We start from the raw sequence: 15,237 nt of genomic DNA, 5'->3' as shown, positions 1-15,237 counted from the left end.
ATAGAAGTTATTTAGCCTGCCATAATACAGTGTAACCTACTTTTAGAAGCCACCTTGTACATAATCTATCTAAATTACACACACTGTTATTCCAGGGTGTCCACATTTAACTATTTTTTTTTTTTTTTTTTTTTTTAGCACCAATGCTCAAAATATCCATCATTATGCTTCCAACTTCCAGTACATTCATATTCTAAATATTACAGGGCAACCAAACCAGTTTCTTAGTTCCAGTCTCCTCTCTATAGTTTAAAAAAGTCCAATGAGGAAATTTAAAGTTCATATTTCATATAAAAACACGATACATCAATTATTGTATCAAAATACTAACCCACAATTTGTTGCTCTCTTTACGTGTGTTACAGCCGCGTCAGACACGTGTGTGTAAGCTGTAAAAAATTGAGAAACATTCTCAGTGGAAAATCAATACAAAAGCATACAAAGTTTTAATAGCATGACAAATGGAAACATGAGCAAGTTATTTTATACACAAACTTACTTGCTGGGAAAACTGGTACATTTAAACAAATGTACCGTATTTACTCGAATCTAAGCCGCACTCGAATCTAAGCCGCACTTGAAAAATGAGACTCGAAATTAAGGAAAAAAATATTTCCCGAATCTAAGACGCACCTGAAATTTGAGACTCGAAATTGAAGGGGAGAGAAAAGTTTTAGGCCGCACCTCCAAATCGAAACAAAATTGGTCAATTGTAATATGAGGCACAATTTAGGTCGAATGAAAGACGATACAGCTACAGTAGTTTGGTTCGAGTCGTAAGCTTAGCAGTTAAGCTTTACCAGGTAGCCATTGCTATGCGTCAGGCGCTCCGTCCGTATTTATACGGGTACCCTTCCTTTTTCACGTGCTTCGTCTGGTTTGAATCGATTGCTTATTTTGCTTTGATCTGATAAGTGCCGTTTTCTTTGTTATAGGTGTTTACGTCACTCTAAGCTGAAAATGCATTACTGTACTGTGTCATGCATTGTTTGTCGCATTCTGATAGTGCGTGTTTACGGCCTGTCGCCGCTCGCGGCATGACTTGCTTTTGTGCGCGCTACCGCCGCTTCTTTTTTTTTTTTTTTTTTTTTTTTTAATAAAAGAGGAATCGTCTCATTAGCCAAACAATGGCAATAGACTGCAGTTTGTTGTTACTTACACTGCTGCTTTCTTTGATAATGATCAACAAGAACCAAATAATAGACTGCGTATGATAGAACATGTCCTGAACGAGAGTTAGGCGCAAATTTTTCTCCGTTTGAAAATCTTTGCGGCCGCTTCTTTAGTACATCAAATTCTGCACAGAAATTAGTCATCTTACATTTAAAATCTAGTCAGTTGCCGTGCTTAATTTCTGACTATATCATTATTAGTCATAAGAATAATACGAATATAAACATGACACGATACGTATATTCCTTCCGCGTTTGCTGTTGTCTCACTCTAGTTTCGTAGTTTATTAGGCAGACAGGATTTAAATGAGATAGCAGCAAACACGAAAGAATACATGGCAAAATGTTTATTTTCGTATTATTCTTATGGTGAAGAGAATACTGCATGTGATTCACATTTCATCAGGTTCCTATTAGCAACCATCTCTTCTCACGGGTAGGAAAAAACTCGGAACGTAGAGTTGGCCATATTGACAAACATCCCTAACAGTCTTGCCAGTCGGATTTTCGTAGTACATTGAAATTCTGCTACATTCGAAGATGAACAATACGGAATTTGTATTTACTTCGTTGGACAATGTATGAAAATGCAGCGAGAAAAAAAAAGGTTTTGGCGCCAGTATTTATCTTTGTGCCCACAAAGCATGTTTGTGTAGCGCTACATATATTCGACGGCAGAAGTTAGTTGTGGCGGCACCTACCAACATTTTTCAGAACTTCCGCTTGCTTTGCACTCGATTCTAAGCCGCAGGCGGTTTTTTGGATTACAAAAACCGGGAAAAAAGTGCGGCTTAGATTCGAGTAAATACGGTAGGCAACCAAAAGGCCCAAGGCAAACAAACCACACTACAACTCCAGTTTCCTTCAACAGATGTTTGAAGTCTGTAACTTTGAATCAATTGGTACAATACAATGATTTGTGTATGATTTTAGAATTGGCAACAAGAGGAGAAAAGCTGACAGGAAATTGTCTGTGGTAACTACAACCGTGTGTACAAGGAAGAAAAAAAAATAAAAAAAAATTTATCCTCTAATCAGTATGTGCTTGATTAAAGTCATATAATATTCTGATAAAGTGAATACAAGGAAAAAAGCTTACACTACTCAACCAAATAAAACATGATGAATAAAGAAATGTTCAATGCCACTCAGTCCTTTTTCATTCACTCTCCTCATAAAACTGTGTCATGTACCACACACACACACACACACACACACACACACACACACACACACACACACACACACACACACACATCACATTCCCATTGAAGTTATTGGTAGGAAGGAAGACTAGTGTTTAATGTCCTACTGACAATGGGGTCATTAAAGAGGGAGAACCTTGTGAGATTGAGGATTGACAGGAATGGATATTGTCCATTTCTTTTCAAAGGAATTACCCCAGCATTTTCTTTGAGCAATATGCAGAAACCACACAAAACCCAAATACAGATGGCCAGATAGTTACTGAACCCTAACTGTCCTCAATATGAATCCAGCATGTTAACACATGTGAAGACATTAGAGAGATCAAAATATCAAACATACAGCAGTGAAAGAATTCACTGCATGAGGATTTTCTACCTAGGAAATCCCCTCAAACTGCTTAAGTCCATGGGATGAAGAGGACAGAAGTAAATTTGTAAATGACTGTCAAGTGAGTGGGTTTTTTGGCAGACAGCAGCTTCCCGCTTCTGCACATGGTTACCCTATTTTCCAGACTCTCAATGTGTAATTTCTTGCTATGTCTTCACCGAAGACAAAGTTTCAATCCCAGAGGTGCTGCACCAAAATGCTGGCTGTCTATTGGCTGAAAAGTATCTCTAACAGTGTTAAAAGCAATTTTAAGTTATAGTCAGCCCAACTTTTCTTGAGACATGAGCTGTTCAGTATGTGAAGAGGGAAGGGGTTAGCACTTTTGGAGCCCTGGGATGTGGAATGTTGCAACAGGGAATGAGGGAAGACCTTACTCAGTGCTGACAAAATTTGCAGCAAGTGATATGTTCTGACCTCTTCCTGTGATAAAAATGATGCACGGAGAAACATAAGGTAGAGAAGGAAATGTAGTAGGTGAATATGGATTGGGGGTAAGAAATTCAGTAGGAAGCCGCCTGGTAGAATTCTGCACAGAGCATAATTTAATCATAGCTAATACTTGGTTCAAGAATCATCAAAAGAAGGTTCTATACATGGAAGAACCCTGGACATACTAGAAGGTATTAGATAGATTATATAATGGTAAGACAGAGTTTTAGGAACCATGTTTTAAATTGTAAGACATTTCCAGGGGCAGATGTGGACTCTGACCACAATCTATTGGTTATGAACTGTAGATTAAAACTGAAGAAATTGCAAAAAGGTGGAAATTTAAGGAGATGGGACCTGGATAAACTGACTAAACCAGAGGCTGTACAGAGTTTCAGGGAGAGCATAAGGGAACAATTGACAGAAATGAGGGAAAGAAATACAGTAGAAGAAGAATAGGTAGCTTTGAGGGATGAAGTAGTGAAGGCAAGAAGAATGGGGCTAGTAGAAATCCTTGGGTAACAGAAGAAATATTGAATTTAACTGATGAAAAGAGAAAATATAAAACTGCAGTAAATGAAGCAGGCAAAAAGGAATATAAACATCTCAAAAATGAGGTCAACAGAAAGTGCAAAATGGCTAAGCAGGGATGGCTAGAGGACAATTGTAAGGATGTAGAGGCTTGTCTCACTAGGGGTAAGATAGATACTGCCTACAGGAAAATTAAAGAGACCTTTGGAGAAAAGAGAACCACTTGTATGAATATCAAGAGCTCAGATGGAAACCCAGTTCTAAGCAAAGAAGGGAAATCAGAAAGGTGGAAGGAGTATGTAGAGGATCTATACAAGGACAATGTACTTGAGGACAATATTATGGAAATGGAAGAGGATGTAGATGAAGATGAAATGGGAGATATGATACTGCGAGAAGAGTTTGACAGAGCACTGAAAGACCTAAGTCAAAACAAGGCCCCGGGAGTAGACAACATTCCATTAGAACTACTGACAGCCTTGGGAGAGCCAGTCCTGACAAAACTCTATCATCTGGTGAGCTGTATGAGACAGGCGAAATACCCTCAGACTTGAGAAGAATATAATAATTCCCATCCGAAAGAAATCAGGTGTTGACAGATGCGAAAATTACCAAACTATCAGTTTAATAAGTCACGGCTGCATAATACTAATGCAAACTCTTTACAGGCAAATGAAAAAACTGGTAGAAGCAGACCTCCGTAGAAATGTTGGAACATGTGAGGCAAAACTAACCCTAAGACTTAACTTAGAAAATAGATTAAGGAAAGGCAAACATACATTTCTAGCATTTGTAGATTGAGACAAAGCTTTTACAATGCTGACTGGAATACTCTCTTTCAAATTCTGAAGGTGGCAGGGGCCAAATACAGGGAATGAAAGGCTATTTACAATTTGTACAGAGAGCAGATGGCAGTTATAAGAGTCAAGGCAAATGAAAGGGAAGCAGTGGTTGGGAAGGGAGTGATACAGGGTTGTAGCCTCTCCCCAATGTTATTTAATCTGTATATTGAGCAAGTAGTAAAGGAAACAAAACAAAAATTCAGAGTAGGTATTAAAATCCATGGAGAAGAAATAAAAACTTTGAGATTCACTGATGACATTGTAATTCTGTCAGAGACAACAAAGGACCTGGAAGAGCAGCTGAATGGAATGGCCAGTGTCTTGAAAGGAGAATATAAGATGAAAAACAACAAAAGCGAAAGGAGGATAATGGAATGTAGTCAAATTAAATCAGGGGGTGCTGAGGGTATTAGATTAGGAAATGAAACGCTTAAAGTAGTAAATGAGTTCTGCTATTTGGAGAGCAAAATAAATGATGATGGTCAAAGTAGAGAGGATAAAAAATGTAGGCTGGCAATGGCAAGGAGAGCGTTTCTGAAGAAGAGAAATTTGATAACATCGAGTATAGATTAAAGTGGCAGGAAGTCGTTCCTGAAAGTATTTGTATGGAGTGTAGCCATGTATGGAAGTGAAATGTGGATGATAAATAGTTTAGACAAGAAGAGAATAGAAGCTTTCGAAATGTGGTGCTACAGAAGAATGCTGAAGATTAGATGGGTAGATCACATAACTAATGACGAGGTATTGAATAGAATTGGGGAGAAGAGGAGTTTGTGACACAACCTGACTAGAAGCAGGCATTGGTTGGTAGGACATGTTCTGAGGCATCAAGGGATCACCAATTTAGTATTGGAGGGCAGCGTGGAGGATAAAAATCATAGAGGGAGACCAAGAGATGAATACACTAAGCAGATTCAGAAGGATGTAGGTTGCAATAGGTACTGGGAGATGAAGAAGCTTGCACAGGACAGAGTAGCATGGAGAGCTGCATCAAACCAGTCTCAGGACTGAAGACAACAACAACAACAACGACAACAATTATATCAAGCCCACTGCACAAGATTAAACAATAAGCAGTTCAATGCATAATGGCTACTGCAGTATACATTGGCAGCATTAGCTCTCATCATGAAGACTTTTGAATTCTATTGACAAGTTGTATACGGGCACCCTCCTGTAGCATTACTTTTCCTCAACAGAAGTGGTCGATACTGGAAATATTTTCGAATTTTGAACAGGATAGTATTATCTCAGCTGTTTATCTAAAAAATTTCATATGATTTTGTACACTCTGTGTTATATTACTCACTAAAATGTATAAAAATTAATTACTCTATTTTCGTTCCTATGATTGATTTGTTCTTGTTCTGTATGTACAGTTAAAATTATTTTTTTAGAAACATTTGAAGTTAAGAAATATTTGGTACACTTAAAATTTCTGTTATTAATTATGCAATCTGATGCTATTTATTATGTCTTTTTCTGGATTCATTTATAAAATAATAATATAAATTAATAGAAATTCATTTGTCAATAAAATTTGTAAACCCTTTGGAACGTCATTACTACCGCAGAATGAAGTAGTAGTGGGCATGCCTCCGATGTGATCGGATGTGTTTTTATATTTTGCAGGAACAATATAATTTTAGCTTTGTTAATGTGAAAATTCAAAAGACAGTGTGATATAGAAAAATGTGAGAGAATAAAATATTTGTGAAAACAAAAAAAATACAGTGTAAGCAATTCTTCAAAGTTAATTATGTCAATTGCAACCATGAGATCCTAAAATATGAAACTTTCAGCTCCAAGAATCAGGCCCTAGACGTGAAGAACTGAAGCCAACTATGAGAAATGAAGATAAGTACAAAGTTTATTGTAAATCTTACTCCTTTTGTAACTTATTACAAGAGTTAACCATAAAGACAGCGACAACAACAAATTGTGGGAGGAGGAGATTACAAGTTCCAAGCAGTATTATGGGACTCAGGCCTCAAGAAATGTTAGACTATATATCAGCCATATTGATTGTAGATAGCAACAATCAATCTTAAGCAACATAGAAGAAAATCCTATGGATTTCCCATCTGTTCTCCAAGTATATTCTCTCTAAATGCATGTTTTTAGGTATAGGAAATTACAGGTTTGCCACAAAAAAGCTACAAAAATTAAAATATATTTTATGTAAACAGTACAAAAGTTTGATTTTGATTGAATTCACACTGCATAAAGTGCAGATATTCAAAAATTTTTAACTCAATGTTATTAAAGTTTTCAACTTGCCCTTTCATAAAACCTTACCAAAATACTTCTCCATAAGAAAGAAAGCAGACTTCCTCTGTGTTGGAGATGGAATTTCTAACAATTCGTAACACTCTTTTAAAACAGAATATTTTGAGCCTTAATTTAAAAAATGAATACAAATTATACAAACATGCCATATAGTACATTTGTTGCAGTATTGCCACCATTACTTCTTTAAGAAAAGCTATACATCTGTTTGCATTATCAGTTGTAGGAGATTATTTTGGGTGACCCTCCAATGACACCAAAACTGCGCTAATGCTGGTGGTTAATAGAGAACCTGTATGACTGTTGAATTTACAATTTGTCACAGGCATTATTTTCGACACATGCCACCCCATAATAGTTATGCATTATTCTGTGAAACAATCACAGATATTCCAGAAAGTGTGTCTCAGACATATCCATGGGAGAATGCTGTGCCAATGTAATAGACTGATTTATCAATCATCCCTATATTTCAGAAAGTGTGTCTCACAAATATCCATGAGAGAACACTGTGACAAAGTAACAGACTATGATTTATCAACCCATCGCTATAGGTAATTGTATACCACTGAAAATGTACACCTGTTGTCGTCATTTCAGTGTTTAATCTTAATTATTTTCTTCCTTTTACAGCCGTGGTGATTTGTCTCCAGCTATTTTCATATATTATGATACTGGGGGAGATGTCAGTCATCCTTGAACCAATGGTGAGGAAAAACTGAGAGCATTAAAAGAACTTTGGACCCCACCAAACACTTTCAAGTTTACAATCACTGGCAAGAAGCAGCTTTCTTTTCAGAATCATTTGACTACCAGACACTTATGGCTTGCATACTAAAACATCATGCAGGGAGCATTTTGCTAAGTAGGTATTTACTTTTAAAAATGCACAGTGGTTGTTGTCTTCAAGTCCTTGGAGGCTTTGTTAGTAAACCATTTACTAAATTGAAGAGAGCTTCAGAGAGCTTTGATTCGAATGCAATAAGAAATATCAAAAATCAGCTGTCAAGCAGGCAGCAAATTTTGAAAAGTTTGTGGAGGGTGAGGCACTGGATGTTACAGAAATGATAAATGTAGAAAATAGTAAAGTCACTGCAAGGAACAGAAAAGATTAATAACTATTGTGAAAACAATTCCTCTGTGTGGAAGACAAGAAATAGTCCGAAGAGAATGCTGGGATTCTGTAGAAGTTGGAATAAATGAACCTGCACATATTATTGTTGTCATTGTGGTCTTCTGTTCCACCACTGGTTTGATGCAGCTCTCCATAGTACTCTATCCTGTGCAAGCCTCTTCATATCTGAACAACTACTGCAACCACATCATTCTGAATCTGCTTACTGCATTAATCTCTTGTCTCCCTCTACAATTTTTCCCCCTACATTTCCCTCCATCACTAAACTGGTGATCCCTTGATGTATAGAATGTGTCCTACCAACCAATCCTTTCTTCTAGCTGGGTAGTGCCACATATTTCTTTTCTTCCCATTTCTATTCACTATCTCCTCATTAGTTATGTGATCAACCCATCTAATCCTCAGCATTCCTCTGTAGCTCTACATTTCAAAAGCTTCTATTGTCTTCTTGTCTGAACTCTATCATCCACATTTCATTTCCACACATTGCTAAATACCAAATACTTTCAGAAGACTTCCTAACTCTTAAATCTATATTCAATGTTAACAAACTTCTCTTCTTCAGACACACATCTTTTACCATTTCCAGTCTACATTTTATACCATCTCTACTTCAGCCACCATCAGTTATTTTGCTGCCCAAATAACAAAGCTCATCTACTACTTTAAGTACACGATTTCTAATTTAAATCCCTCAGCATCACCTGATTTAATTTGACCATATTCCATTATTCTTCTTTTATTTTTGTTAATGCTCATCTTATCTCCTCCTTGCAAAACACTGTCCATTCTGTTCAATGGCTCTTCCAAGTCCTTTTCTGTCTGACAGAATTACAATGTTATCAATAAACCTCAAAGTTTTTATCTCTTCTCCCTCAACTTTAGTTCCTACTCGAAATTTTTCTTTGGTTTCCTTTACTGCTTGCTCAATATGCAGAATGAGTAATATTGGTGATAGGCAACAATACTTCCTCACTCCCTTCTCAACCGGTGCTTCCGTAACTTGTACCCCAACTCTTCTAACTGCTGTATGGTTTCTGTACAAGTTGCAAACAGTCTTTTGCTCCCTGTATTTTACCCCTGCCACTTACAGAATTTCAGAACCCTCCAGTCAACACTGTCAATAGCTTTCTCAAAGTATACAAATGCTATAAACATAGGTTTGCTCTTCCTTAACCTATGTTCTAAGAGAAGTTGTAGGGTCAGTGTCGACTCTGGTGTCCCTACATTTATTCCAAACTGATCTTCTTTGAGGTTGGTTTCTAACAATTTTTCGATAATAATTCTAATTTTAGAGCATTATTCCATTTTTTGCTTGGAAAGGATAATAAAGCCTAATACATACTACAGCAAAAACAACTAGTGTTATGCTTATCATATGAAGACTGCTCATCTGGAAAATGAATTGTTAGTGATGATTTTCTTGACTTTATCTATGTATAAGAAGTTTCAGCTCAGTCATTGTCAATGAAGACTGTAACCACCTCTCATGAGTTGGATTTGGACAAACTGACTGTGCAAGGCTCTGATGGCACTGTAGCGATGAGCAGCTGGTTAGAGGCAAACAACAGCAATAGCAGAACAATTCACAAGAGTATGATTCACACAGTATGTGGTGCATATTCTTAATTTAGTTTTTAATGCATTCATGTGAGATAATGATGATACAGAACTCTATCAGAATTTTAAATAGTGTAGTAAACCTTTCTGACGATCTCCACTTCTGGTCTACCTACTAAAGAAATTTGTGGATGAAATTAATTCACCTCATTCAATGCTGATCGCCCTTTGTGAGATACAGTGGACTGAAATGTGAATGGCTGTGAAAAGATTTTTAGAAATGCTTCCTGCAGTAACCACAACACTTGGGGCACTTCAAGTCACTGCTAGTAGAGATGTCACAGCTGAAGCATACCAACTGATGATCACCTTGGAAAATAGCCAGTTTATCATGTCCCTACTTATACTAATGAAAGTTATTTCATTGACAGTAAAACTAAACAAAGCAATGCACAAGGTAAATGAACAACACTTGCAGCAATGCAGGAAACAAAAGAAAAGAAAAGAGATGGTTGGTTGGTTTGGAGAGAAAGGGACTAAACTACAGGGTTATCAGTGCCAATGGGGGTGGAGCAGATGCTCAGAGAGAGATGAGAGAGCAGCAAATGGTTTGGGTAAAGGGTAGGAGGAGATGGGCTTACAGAAGACTGTAATAAATACATACCCAGGCAATGCCAGATATTCACCTAGTCAGAAATAAAATGGGAAATTAAAGACTTATTGGTCTCATTCTAATGAGGGTTCATCGTGATTTTCCAGTGCAACTAGATTCTGAAGAAATTATAAGTAAATTAGCATTTAGACATATAACAGCAAATTTATTAATACTTAAAGATGTTATTGTTATTTGTTAAATTACATTAACTTATGACCTGAAGTCACAGTGAAAGGCCAAAGAGTCACAAACTTAGGTACAAACAAAGAATAATAAAATAATATTGTATCATATAATTATGTGTATAATCTACTAACATACCTACAGTTTTTGCTTTGTTACCTTTCTCATAAATAAGTATCTTAATATCTACATTACAAATGTTTTTTTTTTTAAAAAAAAACAAAAAAAAAAAAAAGGATGCTTCGATTCATTAGTGTTTCCATGCAGCTTTACTTGCAGGTGATATGGTTCCTAGTTTGTTATGGGATTTTTTATTTCCAATGGATTGACTTTATTGGGGTTAACAGCATTTCTTTTTATGGCATGAATGAAGTTATGGGTAAACTCTGGTTTAATTCACTAAAGGTCAATGTTGGACACAGTCTTTGCAAAAGCTTTAGGTATGTCAGTGACGGTGATACTTGTTAGTTTCACATTCTAAACCCAAATGAAGGATCTCCAGACAAATATTGCAGGAACTATAAAAGTGTAGTTATATATGTGAGAATAAATTTATTTTGTAGCAACAGTGAGGGAAAAGTTGTCAGTGAAACAATAAATATTGTTCATATCGACACAAACTTATACATTGCATTTAGACTTGTACGAGGGCCGTTCAGAAAGTAACCTCCGGTTGATTTAAAAAAATACACCAAGTTAAATAAAAATATTTTAATATATACATCTTACAACTACATCTTTGCACTATTTTTCTACATAGTCTCCATAGCGATTGAGGCACTTATCGTATCTCTTCACAATCTTTGAAATTCCTTCTGCATAAAAATCACCCGCTTGTGCCTGGAGCCAGCCTGTTACCGCATCTTTGAGCTCTTCGTCGTCATCAAACCGCTGTGACCCGAGCCATTTCTTCAAATGCATGAAGAGGTGATAATCACTTGGCGCCAGGTCTGGGCTGTAAGGTGGATGGTTGATAACGTCCCACTTGAAGGACTCAAGAAGGGCAGAGCAGAGTGAGGACGGGCGTTATCGTGCAAAAAAAACGATACCGGAAGTCAGCATACCACGGCGTTTGTTCTGTATAGCCCGTCGTAACTTTTTTATTGTTTCACAGTACACGTCTTGATTAATGGTCGTACCACGTTCCATGAATTCAACCAACAACACCCCTTTGGCATCCCAAAACACCGTTGCCATCAGTTTTCTGGCAGAAAAATCTTGCGAGGCTTTTCTTGGTTTGGTAGGCGAATTTGAATGTGCCCACATCTTTGATTGTTCTTTTGTCTCAGGGTTCACGTACTTAATCCAGGTTTCGTCACCGGTCACGATTCTGTTTAACAATGGTTCTCCTTCGTCCTCATAACGTGACAGAAAGTCTAATGCAGAGGCCATTCTTTGAGTTTTGTGGTGGTCGGTAAGAATTTTGGGCACCCATCGTGCAAAGAACTTACGGTAACCCAATCTTGCTGTCACTATCTCGTACAAGAGAGTCTTAGAAATCTGTGGAAAACCAGTAGACAACTCCGACATTGAGAAACGTCGATTTTCACGAACTTTTGCATCAACTGTCTGAACGAGTTCGTCAGTCACCAATGATGGTCTACCACTCCTCTCTTCATCATGAACGTTTTCTCGTCCACTTTTAAATAAACGTACCCATTCACGGACAACTCCTTCACTCATAACTCTAGGTCCGTACACGGCACAAAGCTCACGATGAATAGATGCTGCAGAATATCCTTTGGCTGTAAAAAACCTTATGACAGCACGCACTTCACATTTGGCGGGGTTTTCTATTGCAGCACACATTTCAAACTGCCACAAAAACTAAACTAGCGCAGATACGACATTCACTCGACCACGGCTTGATGCTGACTGACCTGTTGAGTGCGTGAACGCACAGATGGCGTCGCTACTCCCCCCACAACCCGCACTGTGACCGATCGGAGGTTACTTTCTGAACCGCCCTCGTAATTAGTGGCACAATATACAGAATGTCTGTTACTGCCAAGGTGTAAGAAGATGTATAATAATTGTATGCAGCTCATTTGGCAACTCTTATGTCCCTTATCTATCCCAGTTATTCAAACTGAGAAAGAGGAACTATAGTTTAACGTGGATTCCAAGCCACATGACATTCCTGGTGAGTCCACACATCATTGAGAGGTGAAGGCTAGATTATGGCAGACTGAAAATTTTGTGTGGCCCAACTGGAGTCTAGTTTCATGAGCTCTCAGTTTCCATGCACATGCTATACCATTAAGTCGCCAGGCCCGATTATCTAGTGCAGGGCAAGCCAGGGTGTGCCAAAATTCATGCATGCTGCATGTGTGGGCCACTGACGGGACAAGCTGTGGCCTGTCTTTAGGCTTTGCTTGGTCCTTCTCGGATGTAGCTGGAACAGTGCAACATTTCATTTAGCATTACTGTGTGGCATTTTTTGGTCAGCATAACTTTGAGTTTGGGACAGTTGTGCTGTCAGTGCTGTTTACCCTTTGCTGTTTGTTAATGGTGTGAAAGACATTCATGGGTCCAGTGACTGTCTGCACATAAAAATGCAGTCTAGTGACTTATTGTTGCAATTCTTAAAAACGAAGTGGAATACCAGAAGAAAGGGATGAGAATTATCAAGTTGCATAAGCAACAAGTACTGCAAGTTTGCTATGGGACAACATTACAGTACAAAGCAGAAGGGATTTAAAGATTTAGTTGACAGTGGAAGAGCAAAAAATTATAACAATAGATGGAGAAGATTCATTGTTCCATACATCAGAAAGCACTTTTGTGCTGTATTTGCAGGCCTGGAGCACATGAAGAAATTGATGATACATATAGTAAAATTTATGAAGTTGCACACATTATTCCATTGTCAGTTGCACAGTTTTCAATGGAACCAAACGAAGAGTATGGAGACTTCATATATTACTGCCAAGTACATTTGTTAAGCCAAGAGGCATGCTTGGAATGATGTTTCAATTTAAAACTCAAATTTTTTTAATTTATGAAGGTAATAGGAGTCAGGAATGAAAATTAAAACATCCTGAATGAAGTGCAGACTTCACATTTTAGGTGGACTTGACTGCACATTGCCCACAATGAGACATTGCAAGGTACATAACTTCTTTATGATTTGATGAGGATGCATTTAAAAAGAAAATCATGTTATAGGAGGGACACATTCTGACAAAGGCAATCCAGTTCCCTAATATCACTGACATGAAAAAAAACATGATGTTTGAAGAATTCATTGTGGCCTTGAAAGAACTATGAGGATAGTTTTATAAAGATTTTGAGGACACTGTAAATCTTACACGTGTTTCCAACCTGTTTTCAAGACCATTTGCATTTGAGTTGAAAGCACACCTGCGCATGAGCAGATGTAACTGACTGACCTGCAAGGTAATTCCTGTTTCAATGACAAATCTTTTTATATTAAATCTATCCAGGAAGTCTACATTGCTTTCCTCAGGAAGAGCTTCCAAGTCTCCAAAATGAGGTTGCAAAAGTGCTACAATATTTTAATTGACATTTGTGAAGAGCCTTTTTGAGATTATGAAACTAAAAGAGCTACGATTATATGGCAGCTTGAGTGCAAAACTCTGAAACCATCTGCATCTATCTGTATGCCAACAGTTTATGCCAGGTAAAAACTGTCTCTTCAACATGCCAAAAATAATTAAATAATATTGAAAATTTGTTTTGTTTGTGACGTATGTTGTTCAGAAATGTGAAATATAAAATGAAGTAGCATGCACTGTGACTGCACTGCCATTTAAATATGGTGCATTTGCAGTTTTCCCCTTTTCCCTCTCCTTGTGCTTAGACAGCATGGCATGGTGGTGGGAGAGATGTGAAACAACTTTTGCCTGGCCTCAGCCTGTGAGCAGAAATCTTGGCTGCCCCTGCTATAGGGGCTATAATCTAATATTAGGGAGCAGTATAATAAGTTAAGAGAGGGATTCATAGATACTGAACAGTTTTCATGTAAGAAATGTTGGGACAAAGATAGTTTGCAGTTCAATACGATGTTTAGCAAAATATTAACTGACACTCTCCACATTTAAAAAGCAAGGCAAACTAATGAGCAGCAATGTGGCTGAAAAATTATACAAGATATAATAATAATAAAATTTTATTGTTCCAGCTCTTACAGCAATAGACAAAGTCAAAAGTGTACATTTCTACAATAATTATTATAGCAATATAATTTAGTTTACATGAAATAGGTAAAACTAGAAACTACATGATAGAAAGCAGTATTTTTTATTCTCAGAAAATTTGTTGACTGTGTAAAAAAAGACTGTTTACTAGTTGCTTATACAATTTAGCTTTAAAAATACAGGGTTATTACAAATGATTGAAGCAATTTCACAGCTCTACAATAACTTTATTATTTGAGATATTTTCAAAATGCTTTGCACACACATACAAAAACTCAAAAAGTTTTTTTAGGCATTCACAAATGTTCGATATGTGCCCCTTTAGTGATTTGGCAGACATCAAGCCGATAATCAAGTTCCTCCCACACTCGGCGCAGCATGTCCCCATCAATGAGTTTGAAAGCATCGTTGATGCGAGCTCGCAGTTCTGGCACGTTTCCTGGTAGAGGAGGTTTAAACACTGAACCTTTCACATAACGCCACAGAAAGAAATCGCATGGGTTTAAGTAGGGAGAGCGTGGAGGCCATGACATGAATTGCTGATCATGATCTCCACCACGACCGATCCATCAGTTTTCCAGTCTCCTGTTTAAGAAATGCCCAACATCATGATGGAAGTGCGGTGGAGCACCATCCTGTTGAAAGATGAAGTCGGCGCTGTCGGTCTCCAGTTGTGGCATGAGCC

The 15,237-nt window shown here is 37.5% G+C and overlaps 1 protein-coding gene across 1 annotated transcript in view; it reads right to left on the bottom strand.

The window, feature by feature from the left end:
* Positions 1-15,237, bottom strand: part of LOC126094930 (modular serine protease-like) — a 327,160-nt gene that overhangs the window by 196,713 nt on the left and 115,210 nt on the right. The window contains exon 2 of the mRNA XM_049909577.1: positions 332-389. Within this exon, the coding sequence (XP_049765534.1) occupies positions 332-389 (58 nt within the window). The remainder of the gene's footprint in view (positions 1-331; positions 390-15,237) is intronic.

This window comes from Schistocerca cancellata, chromosome 8 (genome assembly GCF_023864275.1).
Source record: "Schistocerca cancellata isolate TAMUIC-IGC-003103 chromosome 8, iqSchCanc2.1, whole genome shotgun sequence".
NCBI lineage: Eukaryota > Metazoa > Arthropoda > Insecta > Orthoptera > Acrididae > Schistocerca > Schistocerca cancellata.
Note: the sequence above shows the minus strand (reverse complement) of the source record. Positions and strands in the feature narration are given on the sequence as shown.